Raw genomic sequence first — 18,586 nt, 5'->3', positions numbered from 1 at the left:
TTATTATTTCTCTATGTTTTTTTTGTTTCCTAAGCATATATAGAAGGTTTATAAGAATATGTGCATTGTATATGTTCAATTTTCTTTTCATTTTAAACTCTGTTTGCTGGGTTCTCAAATGAGGGGGGTTTAATTGATATTGATCAGATTTTTCTGCTTGTGAAATGGATAGACATGATAGAGAATCTCACTTATATCTTTTTTGACGCAGAAATCTCACTTATATATTGATTGTTGCCATCTTGATGCATCATTGCGCAAAAAGTTCCTACTTGCTTGAAAGGTTACACTCTGCACAGCACATGTGAAGTAGAATTTCATTATATTTAAATGCATTTAGCAAAAAGTTCCATTGTCGAATTGAAGTAAAGTTTACAAGAATCAACATATCCAATTTTATGTCTTCTCATGAATGTGACAGAAATGTAAAAAAGGAGATAATATACCTGAGTGGATATACCGGGTCACCTGTATTAAGGCAGTGTATATTCCAACTTTTGAAATTTTAATAAACAAAAATGTTTGAATGTTTCTATGTTCTTTCTATATGACAAATGGGAGCGGCAATGCACGCAGTCTTCCAGCCCTCTCATGCCCCCAGCGTATATGACTGTTCGATCATATTGTCAGGCAAAATCATGTCGTCCTTTCGTGGGTCTTCAAGTAGATGAGAAAAAAATGAAGCCTCTTGGTAAATCAGGCCTCGCCTGGACCAACCTGGGTCGAGATGGAGTCAAGTACTGCTATGGAATCCAATCGATCACTAGAACTACTTACATACTCAGCAACCCGCCTCCACTAAAATTACACACACCTGAAGTCCAAAAGTTGAGGTACCAATCAACTAGCAAAAACATACTCAAAACCTCTTTTCGGTAATTGTCTAGGATATGTGTTAGTTTGTGTAGATATAACTACCATATCTAATCTAGAAAAAACTTTCATATCTCACGTCTCTGTAAATTGCCAAAGCTTTCTGAAAGATGAACAGACGTGACATCTCTAAATATTAGTGTCTTTCATGTCATTGTATTGTCAAAACTGATGGGCGCAGCAATGCGCGCCATCATGATCTAGTTTCAACAGAAAACCTACCCCTGAATTTACAAGACAGCAGCGGCGGCAAAAACTCTGTTCTCCTCTAGGAGAAGGCAGATCTGGTTGTTTCTCTACCGCGGGTGTGGGCAAAACGCCACCAACACCTCCATTGAGTCTTCCTAGGGGTGGGAAGGAGTCTCTCCATCACCAATTACATCATCTCCACCACTGGTCCATCACCATCTCCAAGATCCAACTTCGCCCCCCTCGCAATTGATGTATACCGGAACCCCAGGATAATTTACTAGCACTTGCATTGTGTATGCTTATGCTTAGTGACTGTTATTGTTTTGTGGTGAAGTTATATTTTCAGATTGTGTTGAATCATATATGGCTCTGAATATGAACATGTGTTTGAGTTGTGAGTAGTTCCCCACTTTCCTGAGGCCATAGAATGATCCTATAATATGCATTGAGTATTTGTCAAAGTTTATTCTTTTATGATGTTCTATGATGCTAATGTGTGAATGTCGACCGTTCATTACTTCATCTTTATGGGCTTAAGGGAAAGAGGAAGGAAAGTCGGAGCTGACAGAAACCGAATGCCGAATCCAAACTTTACAACAAGGGGGGTCTTTATTAGAGACCGTTAAACTTAATTCAATAGTCGGACTAATGTCTTAATTAGCGTTTGTATTGACAGTACACGAGATAGAATCATTAGTGGTGTATGCTTCATGAGGGATGCCTACTAATTTTGGTCTTTACCCTTTAAAAGTAAAACTTGATGATCTACTCATAGCTATTTGCAAATAAAAGTCTAATGTAGGAAAAATCCGTGCCGCCCTGGGGAACACTTGTCTCACATAAGAATAGCCCTTTGAGCTTGTCCCCTACCATTATAGGATCGGGTTTTATCTGAAAAGAGCTTTTAATATTATTGCTATGTATCTACTTGTTATTTATTATCTGCAACATACAACTATAAAATAAAAAAAAACCTTGCAACTTTATTTGTGTTTCTTTTGCCAAACTTGTCAGCCAATTCTTTCAGCTCCTCGTGGAATCAACAACTCTTATCGAAATTACTACAATAATCCCCTACACTTGTGGGTTATCAAGATCCATTTATCACCGTTGATCTTGCTCACATCTGCATGTTTCAGAACTTATGAGAGTCACCTAGAAGATAAGCCTCGCCGCCATTTTTGTCGCGCCCATGGTCTGTCTGTTGAGACATCAACACAAAAGATAAGGCTCGCCGCCTATGGCCTGCCAGTTTTAGAATTATAACAAGTGTCCACACAACAAGCACCCACCTCTATGTTGTCTGCTTTCCTATTTGCAAAGGGCCAGCAATATTTGCATCTTAGATGCCGAAGCAATATATCATGATTTAACTTAAGTTCACTGACTGATGACTCAAATCACTGCTTGATGATGGTACAACTTGTGTCAGTAACATAACACGTGCTGGTTTTCATTTATAAGATATAGAATGAGTCAATTGAAAAGTTCAATCAATCTTTTCTTTTTGATATAGTTTTTGCCTTTTGTGGAGGATTTGTGAGTACTATACTTTCCTATCTAGGGCTCAATATACAAAATATATAGAAGAATATACTACTGTCAATAGAAGATTTTCTCCGATTTTAGTTAGGCATTGCCTTTCAAAATAAGAAAGGGGGCCTACTAATAATTTGTACCCGACCCAAGAACTCATTTTTTGTCCAAGGTGCGGAGCAAGTGTTCTTCTAGATGTGCACATGCTGACAGACTGCATGTTTTGGAACTTACGAGTGTCACAAAAGATAAGCCTCACTGCCATTTTTGTCGTGCCCATGGTCTGTCCATTGTGTCATCCACCAAAGGATAAGCCTCACGATCAATTTTACACAACGATGGTCTGCATGTTTTGGAACTTACGAGCGTCACATGAAAGATAAGCCTCACCGCCATCGCATCCATGGTCTGTCCATTGAGACAACCACGCAAAAGATAAGCCTCATCGTCTATTTTACACACGTCGATGGCCTGCTAGTTTTTGGAATTATAAGTGTCCGCGCAAAAGTGCACCCACCTATGTAAAATTCTTGCCTATTTTCAAAGGGTTAGCAATATCTCTATCTTAAACACGATATAACTTAAGTCCACTGACTAATGACTCGGATCACCGCCGAATGATGATACAACGTGTGTCAGCAACGTAATACCGGCTAGCTGTCATTTATCACCGCTGATCTTGCTCATGCCGATGGTCTGCGGGTTTTGGAACTCACGAGCGTCCCACAAAAATAAACCTCACCGTCGTTTTTTTCGCACCCATGGTCTTTCCATCGCAGCATCCACACACAAGATAAGCCACACCGCAATCTTACACACGCTGATGGGCTGCCAGTTTTGGAGGTACAGGGAGCGTGCACACAATATATAAGAAACAGAAATCCCCATTTCGGAGTTCACTATATATATACGTCCCTCGACCCTTCGGCAGAAACCATTGGCATACTCCAACGATAAACACCGCGTGCCTTCGGTAGGAAGAAAGAGGGAGACGCCGGACGGAAGTCGCACTCTCCGTCCACAAGCAGCAGCCGCTCCGCGTAAGTGGTAGTTTGGTAAATAGATTATGCACTAAGCACCCTCCTCATCACTTACTTAATGCTTAATCCCCCACGCAGCCACCACCCTGCTCCGATACTTACAGCACACACTTTAATCCTGTACTAATTCATACCACTTTCCTTAAACCCCCTTCCTTTTCCGCGCCTTCCCCATTTCCGCCCACCCCGCATCCCGATCACATCGCCAAAGAGGCGAGAGGAAAAATTTCGAAACCCAAACCCTAGGTGCTCGCAGCCGCGAGCGCCATGAAGATCCCGTTCGTGACCAAGTGGTCGCACCGATCGAGCGAGCACGCTGGGCCGTCCAATTCGGCAGCGGCGCAGCAGCAGGAGCATCAGCCGCCGCCGTCTCCGTCGGGGTCCTCGGCGCCTGTGCCCGCTGCGGCAACATCTCCTTCGCTCCCCGTGGCGGCGACGGGGGCGGGAGGGGACGACTTCATTTTGCAGGAGGAGGAGTACCAGATGCAGCTGGCGTTGGCGCTGTCGGCGTCGGCGTCGGCCTCGGGCGGCGAGGGCGCGGGGGATCCCGATGGGGAGCAGATCAGGAAGGCGAAGCTGATGAGCCTCGGGACGGGCGACACGGTTGCTGTCAGCGATCATGGTGGGGGAGACACTGCAGAGTCGCTGTCCTGCCGCTACAGGGTAAGCTTATGGAAGTCCTGTTAATTCGCTGAATACAGCAGCTGGTGAATAGAATCATTAGTGTGGTCTAAGTTTAGAAATACAGCTGTTATTTTCTATTGGATATACTGTTTTGTGGATGCATAACAACAAGGCTGAATAGCTACTCCCTCCGTTCCTGAATTCTTGCCATTGTTTTAGTTCAAATTTGTACTAACAACTACAAGAATTTAGGAACAGAGGAAGTAGATAGATTAGACCATTAAGTAAAATAGCTAGATTAGAAGGTAGAATCGAGCTAGTTGGATACTTTATGACAGTTGTAGCACTTTGCTAAATCATAAAATATTAAGCGGAAGATCAAGTATATAGAACAGCTTCTTTTTAAAACATGTGTAGAAAGCAAGATTGCAGCTTTGCTTGGTTGAACCATGCGCATCCAAAACAGACACTTGCATAATGATTACATGAATGCACACGTAGGAAGAGTCGAACACAACATGCTTGGAATGACATAAAAACATGCACAAGTGGTAAACCAGCAGGCATAACAATTTGTCTATGTTTCTGCAAGCAAATGGTTCAAATGTCTTGTGTCCTTCACCCTCCAATGTTTACGTGTTCCTCTCTCTCTTGCCATGCCTTCGATTCGCAAACTTGAGTTGGACTCATTTCTTACTGACGTTTTAGAATATTATATGTTCTTCATTCTCCTTCTATCACTCATGAGTACAGCAAACCAAATAATACTATCATATGGAAAGAAGCGATATATAATGATTCAGTTTTATTGGATAAGTGTTGCAAATCACTAGGCAGTAGTTTGTGTTAACTTAAATCCGTACAGGCTATCTTCATTGCCAGCTATTTGTTCATAGAATACTTGCCTTGTGGATGTTTTCCACCTCTTATTTCTGTATGTTTAAGCGCTAGCTCTTGTTGCTCTATCTACTCCTAACTCTAATTTGTATGCTATATAGGACTATAACTTTCTTGATTACAACGAGAAAGTTATTGATGGATTCTACGACATATTTGGCCTCTCTATGGAATTGTCTGGGCAGGGAAAGATACCATCACTGGCAGAGCTTCAGATGAGCATTGGGGATCTTGGATATGAAGTGATTGTGGTCGACCATAAATTTGATCATGCCTTGCAGGAGATGAAGGAAGTAGCAGAATGCTGTTTGTTGGGCTGTCCTGACATTACAGTATTGGTGCGACGAATAGCCGAAGTTGTTGCCGAACATATGGGTGGTCCAGTGATAGATGCAAATGAAATGATTACAAGGTGGTTGAGCAAAAGCATTGAGCAGAGGACATCACATCAGACGAGCCTGCTTCACATTGGCAGCATAAAGATAGGCTTGTCTCGTCATCGTGCCTTACTTTTCAAGGTCATCTCTCTCTCTCTCTCTCTCTCTCTCTCGTAATAAGATATTGTGTGTCCCAAAGATGTGTTTAGCATTGGCTGCCACCAATTCTTCATTGGCTGCCTGGCTACAGTTTGATGACAACTAAAAAGAAATTCTAACAAAATAATCTTAATCAGATCTTTAGCATTGTATTTACAAGCAATTTATTGAGGATGTTGTCCATTATGTTGCAAGGTGTAGATATGTTTGAATCTTATGAACAGTTTCTTTTCCCACCTTGTCTGATGTTGTCCCTTTGAAGCATCTATGTATTCTGCCAATAGACTGGATTAGACTGCAACACTGCCCATGGATGACTTACAATGTCTACCTGTCTGTAGAGTGAAGTGCACTGTAGGTCCTGGGACTTGCACGGGTATCACTTGGGTCTTTAAACTTTCTGGTTGATGTCTAGGAATCTAAATACCCCTATTTAATTGGATTAGGGGCAAGGTAATACCTGGGCTTAATCATAAATTGGTATTACTTAGCAAGCACTTTAGCTTACACAGTGTCAATATGCCATTGCCATGTCATTTGGTAATGGAGCTGGTTCTGGATCTGCCTTGACACACTATACGATTTTGGAGACCCAAATATGCATTTTTCAAGCCCAGGGACCTAAAATGATATATTTCATGCTCATTTAGGGACCTATTTTGCATTTCAGTTCTTTTTTAATATCCTCAGTAGATAAGCGTGGAAGTTGGAACTATATCAATGGTTTTAAGCATAATTATGAAGAAATAGATTTGTATAAACGATTTGAACATTAGATAAACAAACCTGCTGAAGCAGTGTAGAAATTTGTTTGCATAATTATGAACTCCCTATCACATGGCTTGACAATTAGCACGTGATCATGGAGTACACTCTTTCATCATGTCATTTATGTATTGATGATGCAGATTCTTGCTGATAGTGTTGGTATCCCATGTAAGCTGGTTAAAGGGAGTCATTACACTGGTGTTGAAGATGATGCTATTAACATTATAAAGATGGACACCAAAAGGTATTTACCTATTTAATAAATTGCACTGTAAAATAATGCAGGGATAATCATTCACTCGTTATTGTCAACATGAAGCTTTACTATGTTTTCCATTCACTTCTGCTGATTAGTTATTTACATTCAATTTTGTCTGTAGGGAGTTTTTGGTTGATGTTATGGCTGCTCCAGGGACTCTTATTCCAGCAGACGTCTTTAATCCAAAGGGTACTTCATTTAACATCGGTCAAACATTGGGTCAGAATCAGGTGGCCGAGTCAGCAAGTAACATCGAAGATGACCCAGTTGCATTACAGTCTGAGCATAAACGTAACCAAGGTTGGATAGACGATCAATCAGGCTACGGGAATACAATGACTACTGGAAGTAGTGCCAGCGAACTTGGGATATTGCCCCCTCAGATGCAATTAGATCAAACATCGACTTTTGCTGGCACAACTTCACAGCAGAAAAAGAATTTGCAATTAGTTCCTGACTCTCATGAAACTCAAGAGTCCAAAAAATTATTTGCGGAGTTTGACCCTTTCAATGCTACTGAATCTGGGAAAAGTTCGCTGGCATTCAAGAGACTAAACAATAGAAACAATGAATTCCAAAGGCGCAGAGAGAATATAGCCCCAGTATCCGGAAGATCTCAACAGCCATTGGTGATGAAAAACTGGTCTGCTTGCAATGACATTTCAAACAACAAGCGATATAATGTTGCTGAGGGGTCAGTTTCTCGGAGAAATGCCAGCAACAATGCTGCATCGTCGTCTCAGTTGGCATTGTCAACTGCAAGACATTACAATTTGAATGTTAGAGAGCTAAACGATGGGTTGTATGCAGCACCTGCTTGTAATTATGACAATAGGATGGTTGGTACCTCAGCTATGACAGCAGCATCAACTGGAGAGCACCTTGACAGATCACGTGTGCCACCTGTCCTTTATTATGACAAGATGCTGGGCACCTCTTCTGTAAATGCAGCTTCCACTTCCGAAATTGGGAAGGTTGCAGAAAAGAGCCCTCGTAATGATCTGGAAAAAGGCCCTTTCTATCCTAGATTTGACGGTCAAATATCCAGTCGTGCGCAAGGATTTTCTCTGGAAGGGGAGGAACACAAGGAAAACTGTGGCAGGAATGACCACAAAAGGTTACATGCTGATCCAAGAAAGTCCCCTCTTGACAGATTCATGGGCATGCCACGGCAGTACCCAGAATGTGTTTCTCCATCGCAAGTTGGGTCAAGCACGGTTGACATGGTGTTGGATGAAGTGTCTGAATGCGAAATCCTCTGGGAAGATCTTGTAATCGATGAAAGGATTGGCATAGGTATATAAATATTATATTGATTTTTCCTCTAAAATTATCTTTTCACTTATTGAGTTGAACTTAGGTTGCAGGGTTCCTTGTCATACAAATTGAAAAGGAAATTTCACCTAACATTAGTGTAGAAAATATACTCTAATTTTCTTTTACTATGTAAATCATAGGCATGCATGACCCTTGTTATGTTATATTATATGATGAATCCTGAGCCACCTTGCAATTTGTAGGTTCATATGGAGAAGTCTACCATGCTGATTGGAATGGAACTGTAAGTAGTTTTCTGTTTTAACTTTATTAGAAGCTATATTGAGCTTTATGCTCTAACGTCATTTACATGTTCGGCAAACTGACTACATACCTGACAAATAAAATGTCAAAGCATGGTCATGCTTGCCATTTCTTCTGAATGGTTCTGCTTATCATTATGGTCAAAGCGTGACGTTTTAATTTACAGGAAGTAGCTGTAAAGAAATTCTTGGATCAGGAGTTCTATGGTGATGCGTTAGATGAATTTCGTTGCGAAGTAGGTGACGGATGCTGCTTTTATACCCAAAACTTTCCTGAAATTATAGCTTCTTACCCATTCCAGCCCAGTGTTATCGAAATCTTTAATAATCTGGATATATTCACTTCTGCAGGTGAGGATTATGCGTCGGCTCCGTCATCCAAATATTGTTCTCTTTATGGGTGCAGTAACACGGCCTCCACACTTATCTATTGTATCAGAATACCTTCCAAGGTACAGAAAATATGTGCTTTATGAATCAACTAGGTTATAACATGTGGTCAAGTAGCTCGGTCAAGTTAACATGGCACCAGTTATAGCTGGTACTGGTGGAACAATGCAATACTGCATGCATGTTTAAAACTTTAGATGAGACATTGCTGAATACAATACATGCAATAAATGTGATAACACTATTGGTGTCCACTTTTCGTCAATGTATGCACTACTCTATTCGTTAATTAATGTAGGGTGTGTTTGATTTCACTTAATTGATAAAATTGAGAAAGTCATGAGACGAAATGAGTCAGGTTTCCTCCTGAAATTGCTTGGGAGTTGGGAGTCAGAAAATAAATAGGGGTAGAATGAGAAAAATATCATTATATTTCATGCACCGGTGAGAAAAATATCTATCAAGGCAATTTCATTTTCTTTGCCTTGCATAAATAAAAATGGAAGTACTTCTTTACTATTTAATACCCTACCATGGGCTGTATATAAATGTACTCATTCACAAAAAAAAAAATACAATGCGGTACTACCTCGCTTTCACATGACTCAGAACTTTTGACTAATGCGTATATTCAAGCAATAAGTTTTCATGTCGAAGTGGGTGAAAGGACCCTCAAGTAGTATCTGAAGGAAAGTGCCCAGTATTTTGGGTTGTGGTTAAGTGTGCTTACTATTGTGAAACACAGGGTTTACAAATTAAACCTGTTACCATGATTCCATTCAGCACTTGGTTTTTGGTGAGTGGATGGATCAAATTGTTCCTATTTCACCATTGGCATTTGTCAAATTGTTATTTTCTTTCAGGGGAAGTTTGTATAAGATTATTCATCGTCCTAATTGCCAAATTGATGAGAAGCGGAGGATTAGAATGGCCCTTGATGTGGTAAGGGTGAAACTTGGATAATATTTTCATGTGTATGGCCATATTATGATTATGTTCTCTCTCTGTAGGCCAGAGGCATGAATTGTCTTCATACCAGTGTACCAACAATTGTTCACCGGGATCTAAAATCACCGAACTTGCTGGTTGACGATAATTGGACTGTTAAGGTATCTACCTGCTTTCATTAACCAAAGCCTGGTCCCTTATTGCTTTACTATTTGTGGATAGCTGTTGCTGTTTGCTAACATATTACATACACACAGGTCTGTGATTTTGGACTTTCACGTTTGAAGCACAGTACATTTTTGTCATCAAGATCTACTGCTGGGACTGTAAGTACTTGACAGTCAGATTGTGGAATAACTCTTGTATTTTAATTTTGTTACGGAACATAAAGTTACCCCAATCTTAAAATTTGTATTTTCCCCTTATACTAGCCCGAGTGGATGGCACCAGAGGTTTTGCGGAACGAGCAATCAAATGAGAAGTAAGTGATTTTCAAGTATCATTTTCAAATACTCTTATTTCTCAGCTTTAGATTTTCACAAATTTCATACCCATTGCTTGAAGTTTGGTCTAGATTAAATTTCAATCTCACCTAATTGAGCTGAAGGTAAAACTTTAACTTGTCGGTTGTTCTGTAGCTTAATTCGAGCACTAACCTAACTTGTGTGGATAAGCCACTCTTGGCTCATCAGATGGCCTCCAATTAGGCTACCCTCAGACAAGGGTGGCTTAACTATAAGTGGAATTACAATTTATAAACTGTTTCATTAAAGAAACTAGTCTTAAAGAACATAATTTATTTTTGGATGTGCTGTGCAGAGCCTTTTCTGGTCCATGTTTCTACCCGCAATGTGTCATGCAAGTACTTTCTGTCTTTCTGGAATATGCTACTTCCTCCATCCAACAAAGGATGTCTCAACTTTGACTAAATTTGAATGCATCTATACACTAAGTCGTGTCTAGATACATCCAAATTTTGACAAACTTGAGACTCTGTTGGACGGAGGGATTTGAATCTCGACATGATTAGTTCCAAATTCCAGAACCCTGCATGTCCACTTCTCTTTTCTCCATTAGTTATTTCTGTAGTACAAACTCGATACAAGAGTCATAAGTTTGATGAGATATTCTGAGATTTAAGTTTAATTACATGTACCATGAAGGGTTCTTAGATTCATTTGCTCCATCTTTGGTTGCTTGTTGTTGCATCACTCATATCCTGTCAGTGTCATGCCATCGCTGAGGAGGCTGATATATTCTAAATGTCATGTGAGGTCACTTGTTCCCCAATTTCTCACTCTTGGTCTCGACGGTCTGAGCTCTAGCCAGAGTACCAAGGTGCACTGAACATGCCATGCCTTTGAATGATTTAGCACATGATCCGATCTCCGGCATGCATTGTGCTCCAACTTGATATTATCTCGTATGGAGTAGAACTTAACCACAACCCAAATTTAGAATTAACAGATCTCTGGGTTCTCTACATGCCTTTTTGTTTCTCTGGGCACACTACAAACAACACATTGGCAATCACACTCATTCTTGAAAGTTTTCCAGGTGTGATATTTACAGCTTTGGTGTCATCTTGTGGGAGCTAGCAACACTACGAAAGCCATGGCAGGGGATGAACCAAATGCAAGTTGTGGGCGCAGTTGGCTTCCAGGACCGACGACTCGATATTCCAAAGGAAGTTGATCCTATAGTTGCATCGATCATACGTGATTGCTGGCAGAAGTGAGTTCTTTTAGCACAAGAGCCAAGCTTTTTTTAATGTTGCATGTGAGCTTACAAGATTTCTCTGATCACCGTTTTTATTTCCTAGGGATCCAAACTTGCGTCCTTCTTTTAGCCAATTAACGAGCTACCTGAAGACATTGCAAAGGCTAGTAATCCCAACACATCAGGAGACAGCGAACAACCATGTACCTTATGAAATATCTCTATACCGGTGAACAGCGCGTTTCTACCTGGGGCTGTCGTACACCAACTGTGAATAAGGAGTACTTATGATTTTGTCGCCGTATGTGGGTCCAGTAGTCTGCAAATGCATGGCTTGATTGAGAACCCTAGTCCCATTCTAGATAGCGCTCATCCTGCTGTTGCAAGAAAGCTTGCCAGCAGAGTATGTACAGTACATTATAGGCCGATCGGATGTAACAGCCAGAGGATAGAATCATAGCTGGTAGCTGTATCTTGTTTTTCATTTGTGGCCAGTTGTGTCGCGTGGGAAACATGCATTCTGGATACCAGAGGGAGGTCGTTCAGTTGGCTTACAAATAACAAGCTGGCCGTCTGGTCGTCCATTCTATATTGCGTGGTTGATTCATTAAAGCCATGTCTAAATAAATGCCATTACAGCTATGTGTTTTGCCTGGAAAGATTACGTGTAGAGTATTTAGAAATGAATTTTTCTGTCCACTTGTGACCCCAGTTAAAAGAAGCAAACCAAACTGCCGTTCACATTTGAAAATCCCTATTCATGCATATGGGAGGTTGTTGATCTGAATGTTCACATATTTATCAGAGCACTTCCACACCGTTCTCCCGAAAGAGAAAAAAAATAATTGCACAGAAAACAGTAGAGCAGAGCTTTTCAAAAGGAGCATTCTAGAGAAATTGGCCGGATGCGTCAGTCCATACAGAACATCACAGTAGATAATTACAAGCATCGTCTTCCTTCGACAAGCCATCACAAGAAAACGAATTTCAGGCAATACGATTTTCTCCAAGTACGAATGTTCGTTGAGGAGAGTACCACATGACCGATAACCAGAGACGAAAGTTTCAGGCAACACAAACTGCCAAACGTCATATGTGAAGAATTGCAAGTCCCTTTGTAGCACGCAATGTGAGAGGGCCACAAACAGAGAACCAGAGATCACACCTTCAGGTCAGACCAAAACAGGATTGGAGGCAAACTCAGGATGTTCTTTGACATTTTCCACAACATCTGCAATGTTTTGTCGAATAACAAAGTGAAGGCACACTGTTGTGGTCCATCATGATCTGGGTGGTAGCAGTGGGGAATGGCAGCAAAGAGAAGAAAACAGTTCAAAAAAGCATGTTAGCGAGTAGCGACCTCAAGTTAGTGCAAAGAAAAGCAAAAGAGAAGAAGTGTATCGACAATGTTTGCCATCAAGTGTGGCAAAATGGAACTCAAGCTAACATGACCTTTTTATAAAACATATTCAGAAATGTGTTTGAAAGTTTACTAACAGTTCATTTGGCACCAAGGTATTAGGGGGTAGAACTGCGGAATTGGAATTCGATTCCAGAGAACAGGGTGTTTTAGTTGCCACTGGAATTGGAATCATGGGTTACACACCGAATTCCACCGACCAGTCCACACTTAAGTGTGATTAATTGGTAGAAGACGACATTTGTTTGGAATCGTACACAGGGTGATGCTAAATGCCGTGGATGGTATGATAATTAATGCCGGGCGAATCTAGCATGATTACACATGTTCGGTCAACAAATGAGGAGAACAGTTACCGCCATAGCTTAGCTAATCTTAAGTGGGCTGATTATGAAGGGAGGCATGAATGGTGATTAAATGTTCGATCATCAAAATGATACATGCACATGTTTTATGTAGTGTAGCAACATGTGCTGCTGTATGTCTGCATTGATTTATCTATCTTTTGATATCATCTCTCTTATTTTATCACACAGATTTACTAGTTGTAGAAGAGTACAATAAGGCTATGTCATATGGTCCGATATGAAATCCTCCTGAATGTCTTTGTTGGCCACTACAATAAAGACAATCATGCTCAAAATGGGTGGGTGGAAACAAGCGTATTCACTGAATTAGTTAAACCTGTTCATAAGTAGTGCAATATTGACATCACAAAGGACAATATCATTTCAAAAAGCAAGACCTTTGATATGCACTATGCAGTAATTAGCAAGATGCCGTGGTAGGAGTGATATTGCTTACCAAGATGAGGCTCAAGCTTCAAAAGCGAGCGGTCTAAATCAAATATCTGGGTTAGAAGAAGATGACATGTTAGCTGCTTATGATATCTTGGTTTGCAATTAGCAAAGTTTCAGCCTTTAATTGTGCTGCCGGACAAATGTAAGAAGAGATGGGTACTAAAGTAAGTCAACCCATGAATCTTTGATCATGTCTTCTTGAATGCAAATAGTTGTTCTGCATGTTTTCTTCGTAATCTAATGCTTGCTCAAATTTGTGAATTTCGATCAATATGTTCTAGTTTGCTACAATACGTTGTCCACTATGGAGAAGTGTTATTAAGTTATTATGCTAGTTGTTAAGTTATTAATTACTGGTAACAATGTGGTACTTTTGATTGTCTACTGTTGGTACTTCCAGATTCAAATTCAGTTTTATAATTTTTATCCATTATAAGGACAAAAAAAAACGTGCAATAATGCATTGTACAATTTTGATTGCTTGTTTACAGTTCTAGACTATCAAAACAAGTTCTTGAATTCATTTCCTTTTACAAGTCTAAATGGCATGAAAACAAAAAAGTTCGACATGGAATCCAATTCCTACTAATTCCAATTCTAATAGAAATGGCATTTGAATCCAAATGAATCCACAAAATCCAACGTTAGGTGCCAGACTAGGTGAGAATGGAAGTTGTATTATTAGGCCACCAAGTATCTATTGCCCAAGTAAATGGAAGTGATAAAATCAGACCTTCACAATGTAGCATGCCGATGATGATGCCGCTGACTTCTCCTCTGAGCTCGCAAGTCTCTTCTCCTGAGGATAGTAGCTTTGTGCTCAGGGGGCTTATCGCTCCCCATATTGCTGTCTGGAGAACCCAGTATACAAGCCAGTGGGTCCTCCATGAGATCTCCAAATGATCTCTGCAAACATAAAGATAAAAAGAAGAATGATGTTACTATGAGTTACTTTGGTAGTGCAAATGCATAAAAGAAAGGGGAAAAAAGGCATAAACTTTTGCACACAAAAGGATGAATAGATTCCAAGGATGCAGAGCCACTCTTTGTGTTCTTAGTTCTGACCGACTGCAAGAGTATCTGCAAGTCAGATTTTCTTTACCGCTGCCTGGCCAGAAATTGTTTTAACTTTATCTTCAGAGTTGTTTGCTTCAATCTCCTTCAACCTTTCCATATAGGTGCTGTCAACATACGAGTGACGCTGGCGCCACCTGAAAAGTGGTTTATCTTGATGTTGATCACTGTAGAGATGCTCGGCAAAGAAATGCTTTTGTACAGCTTGAACCAAGAATTTCTCATCACTATGGTTAGTAAGTATTCTGCAAATAAGACAAGTAGTTAGCTAGAACACCTTAAAGAGAAAAGACAAGCATTATGATTTAACGAACCGCACATATTAGCTAACTCCATTTTCAAGCGTTTCTCCTCTTTATGGGCCAATATAAATTCAGCAAACGCATGCAAGGATACATAATATAGCACCTTCCCTGTAACCAAACCACCACCTAGAATACAGCTTCATCAGATTAGCATTTCAGTAAAAAAAAACAGAACTTTAATAGATGCACACCATATGAAAAAATAAGACTCAATTCATCAAATAATTTTAAGGTTGTGCCAAGCTTCATTTCCTTAGACCTGTTTTCTGTCAGACCAGGAGACACTCCCACTAGCAGGTTTAATTTAAATCAACAGGAAGATCATCTGCTGATGCAGCTAAGTAACTATATGCTTCCTCATTCCTCAACCACGCCAAATCGTTTTTTACAAGAAAATAGAAGGTACATAATGCACAAAACTGGGTTGAGCTATTCGTAGGGGTAGCTAACACGCCCCGCTCCAATTTGAATTATGGGATATGAAAACAGCTGTCTTTCAATCACAACAAATATATATTATAACCCCCTTTACTTGCCGGAGCACTTCTTGGACCTGTGAAATGTTATGGCCTGAGTCCTAGTCAATTGGGAGAGGCTGTAGGTACTATTGCAGGCCAATCAATTGGGAAGCCAGGGACTCAACTAACATTAGCTTTCCGTAGGACTCGAAGTGATCTGGTTGAATTGGGAGAAACATAGGTTTTATTGTGGGTCAATAAATTGGGAGGAAAGGGACTCAACTAACAACAAGTTTTCATACTGGTGGAGTATTCACAGAAGGCACCGCTGACCTTGTACGATCCCTTCCGATGGAAAATCCAATTCAATGAGATTTTGGTTCACCCCACATGTACCTGTGATGGATAGCCTACTTTGCAGAGACCCCAATAACTAGTATATATTGTTAATGTGTTGTACAAATTTCCTAATTTCCAGGCAACTGCTAACTGGTTACCAATGCAATTTTGACATTTGAATGAAATGGCAAACCATGTATTTGTTACTTCTCAGCTCACGGGCACAAAGTTGTGTGAGACTTGCAAAGGTGCCGGGTTCATACGCTTACCAGCACATATGCCGAACCTTACAAATCGAGGCAGAGGTGGACCCCCACCAAATTTTTGTACTGCAAAAGAGAAAATAGGTAAGCATCATTTGATAACAACAGCAATCCTATGGAAGGAAAACTACACGACAGTGGTTATATGTACTAAAGTGAAGCTGTTGCTGAGCATACATAATTGGCATATATATCCTTCATAAATAATTATAATTGCAAAATATAGCATCGTTTGTTGTGAATAACACTCAATAATAACCAAAGAAAAACTATGTATGGTGCAGTAGTTGTGGGCAGAGTTCACAAAATTACTGTACTGAGTACGAAAAAGGAACAATCGATTATCTTCTAGGCATATATATCCTTCATAAATAATTATAATTGAAAAATATAGCATCGTTTATTGTGAATAACACTCAATAATAACCAAAGAAAAACTATGTATGGTGCAGAAGTCGTGGACAGAATTCACAAAATTACTGTACTGAGTACGAAAAAGGAACAATCGATTATCTTCTAAATTCTAATTGAACCAACACAGTTCGTCAGGTGGCTCACAGTCCTTTGGAAGGAAGGGGAAGAGGCTATTTTTTTCTTCAAAAAGAAAATTATCACAGTAGCACTTCAGGTTTTACATATCCTCTACTAATGTGAAATATAAGCATTGTAGGCTGTTGGGCTGCCAGAAGGTTTCCGTGAGCATGCTTGATAAATACTATGATTGGCAATTGGCATAAGGCCACACCATACTGCTGGCATAAAGAAAAGAGAGTTAGAAAATTATACTCTTTATGTTGCTTAAAATCTTTTCCACATTTAATGCTATACTCCTACGTTTATGTTAAGATCGATTGCACATTTAGTAGTAAACTTATCATATCGATTGTGCTTGTCCCATATAAATGGTTTTGGCAAAACATCATATGGCCGTACCAGTATCATCTGCCGGTGCTCAATTTTCCCTTGTGAACAAACTGGTTTGTATTCATTCTTGCATATACATGAAGAGAGGAGTCGGACCAGACATTACTCTGATTGTATTCTATAACACAATTTTCATCATTTCCAAAAACATGCAAATTTATAGCACTATTATATTCGGTGCAGTGGCAGAGGGCGAAATTTTTTGGTGTGGCAAACTCAATAACACTAAAATAGCGTGGATTGTTGTTGAAGCTGTAAAAACTAGAGTATAAATGACCTAGTGAAGTATATGTTGCAAAAGTATGCTTCTGTACTTTCATGGCAAAAAAAATTCAGAACATCAAAATTCGTACTAGTTAATTGTATAGGGAAAATTTACTCATAATTTTCTGCAAGGAAAAATTTCCAAAGTCCACAAAAGCATGAACACTGTTCAACCTAGTCTCTGTGAGAAACAAAGCCCCTGCCTGCTCCATTGGAGCGGTTGCTTGAATGATGTAAATACTGGGCTAATTAATTCATCGACTGAAGCACATACTAATTGCTTGTGGCTGGATTAAGGTGTGGCGCCACACAGGGATTCAGTGGCAATAGCTGATGGTGCATGCTAAGTTGTAACAACAGGCTACATCTTTTTGTCATTGGGTTGACTGTTTCTCATTTACTGAGATCGCAAACGATTGGCATCACAGATCAACGAGAGAGTCACCTTGACCAGTAGCAAACGATGTAAGGACAGTTGTTGCCGCAGCGGTCACAGTGTAGGTAAAGTTCGAGAAGACCGTGCTAAGCCGGAGAATGACATCCTCCGCAGGAGTCACATTTCCCTGAAGCATAAGTAGCACACCCAAATCAAGAGACCATCAGCACCAACAGGAGCAGCAGTTGGGGGGCGGCGCGCTTCTTTCGAACCTTGGCACGTATGGAGACCTCCAGCTCTTGGACAGCCTCCCCCTTCTGCATTAGCGAGAGAAACGCCAATCAATCCCACCTGTGAACGGCGCTAAGAACGAGGAAACGAGACCTTGGAGGGAGAAGTTAGGGCGTTTCTTGGGGACAAACTAGCGAACCTTGCCCAGCACATGCCCGAAGAAGATATCCTTGAGCTCCTGTAGCGTCGTCGTCGCCATCTCTGCGTTGCGCCGCCCCTCCTCTCCCGGCTGGAATCGAGGAAACGGAAAGGAGACTGGACTGGAGAGAGGAGGAGGAGGAAACCGAGAAAGAGAAAGATATCTTGGGATTTGGGCCTTTATTTCCATGGACCATAATATGGTACTGGGCTGAACTTCTTGGAGTATTATGGCATGTTTGGTTTACAACCAATGACGAGCCTGCCAAAATGTTGGTCAGCCCATGGTGTATGGTGTTTGGCGGTGGTTTGGATTGCTGTCCAGAAATTGTGACGCGAGCGACGCCAGGCCGTGCCCAGTGTTGTTTTCGCCAAATCAGGGGCGTGCTGAAGGCGGTAAAAAGGTTCGCCAATAAATTGGTAACCGCTCAGCTGCTACTATTACGTGGTGGGACCCAACATCTTTTTTCTTTTGTTTCTTAAAGAAATACGTAAACAACTGCTGGGAAGTTATCTGACATTCTCAGTTTTATTATTATTTTCTTTTGTCATTTGACATTTTGTGTTATTAA

General features: G+C 40.5%; 2 protein-coding genes across 4 annotated transcripts; one reads left to right on the top strand and one right to left on the bottom strand.

Moving 5' to 3' along the window:
- The first annotated feature begins 3,564 nt into the window (after nt 1-3,564).
- On the top strand, nt 3,565-12,004 carry LOC100831870 (serine/threonine-protein kinase EDR1). The gene is made up of 13 exons (XM_003573899.4): nt 3,565-4,304; nt 5,264-5,680; nt 6,607-6,710; nt 6,847-8,021; nt 8,246-8,286; nt 8,473-8,541; nt 8,657-8,757; nt 9,559-9,637; nt 9,706-9,804; nt 9,901-9,969; nt 10,075-10,124; nt 11,201-11,377; nt 11,466-12,004. The coding sequence occupies exons 1-13, from the start codon at nt 3,909-3,911 to the stop codon at nt 11,593-11,595; spliced, it is 2,907 nt and encodes a 968-aa protein (XP_003573947.1). The 5' UTR covers nt 3,565-3,908; the 3' UTR covers nt 11,596-12,004.
- Nucleotides 12,005-12,207: 203 nt separating this feature from the next.
- LOC100831570 lies at nt 12,208-18,175 on the bottom strand. 3 transcript variants are annotated; one of them, XR_731527.3, is made up of 9 exons: nt 18,016-18,175; nt 17,858-17,902; nt 17,655-17,772; nt 16,028-16,087; nt 14,971-15,087; nt 14,685-14,901; nt 14,316-14,488; nt 13,587-13,632; nt 12,208-12,649 (listed from the first exon to the last, which is right to left on the bottom strand). XR_731527.3 is itself a non-coding variant. In XM_003573898.3 (9 exons), the coding sequence occupies exons 1-7, from the start codon at nt 18,073-18,075 to the stop codon at nt 14,318-14,320; spliced, it is 783 nt and encodes a 260-aa protein (XP_003573946.1). In that variant the 5' UTR covers nt 18,076-18,174; the 3' UTR covers nt 12,208-12,649; nt 13,587-13,632; nt 14,316-14,317. The 3 variants fall into 3 exon arrangements, 2 of the variants coding, with proteins under 2 accessions (XP_003573946.1, XP_010234746.1); XM_003573898.3 differs by having other exon boundaries at nt 14,976-15,087; nt 18,016-18,174; XM_010236444.2 differs by lacking the exon at nt 13,587-13,632 and having other exon boundaries at nt 14,976-15,087; nt 18,016-18,174.
- Between the last annotated feature and the right edge of the window lie 411 nt (nt 18,176-18,586).

The sequence above is a fragment of the Brachypodium distachyon genome, chromosome 3 (genome assembly GCF_000005505.3).
Source record: "Brachypodium distachyon strain Bd21 chromosome 3, Brachypodium_distachyon_v3.0, whole genome shotgun sequence".
Taxonomy (NCBI): domain Eukaryota; kingdom Viridiplantae; phylum Streptophyta; class Magnoliopsida; order Poales; family Poaceae; genus Brachypodium; species Brachypodium distachyon.
Note: the sequence above shows the minus strand (reverse complement) of the source record. Positions and strands in the feature narration are given on the sequence as shown.

Excerpts from the sequence above, each read along its gene's own strand:
- LOC100831870 (XM_003573899.4), top strand. The coding sequence starts at position 3,909 with ATGAAGATCCCGTTCGTGACCAAGTGGTCGCACCGATCGAGCGAGCAC. Across the intron at positions 4,305-5,263 it reads CGCTGTCCTGCCGCTACAGG|GACTATAACTTTCTTGATTA; the intron begins GTAAGCTTATGG and ends TATGCTATATAG. Across the intron at positions 8,287-8,472 it reads ATGCTGATTGGAATGGAACT|GAAGTAGCTGTAAAGAAATT; the intron begins GTAAGTAGTTTT and ends TTTAATTTACAG.
- LOC100831570 (XM_003573898.3), bottom strand. The coding sequence starts at position 18,075 with ATGGCGACGACGACGCTACAGGAGCTCAAGGATATCTTCTTCGGGCAT. Across the intron at positions 16,088-17,654 it reads ATCGTTTGCTACTGGTCAAG|TACAAAAATTTGGTGGGGGT; the intron begins GTGACTCTCTCG and ends TCTCTTTTGCAG. Across the intron at positions 15,088-16,027 it reads AAGGTTCGGCATATGTGCTG|GTGGTGGTTTGGTTACAGGG; the intron begins GTAAGCGTATGA and ends GCTGTATTCTAG.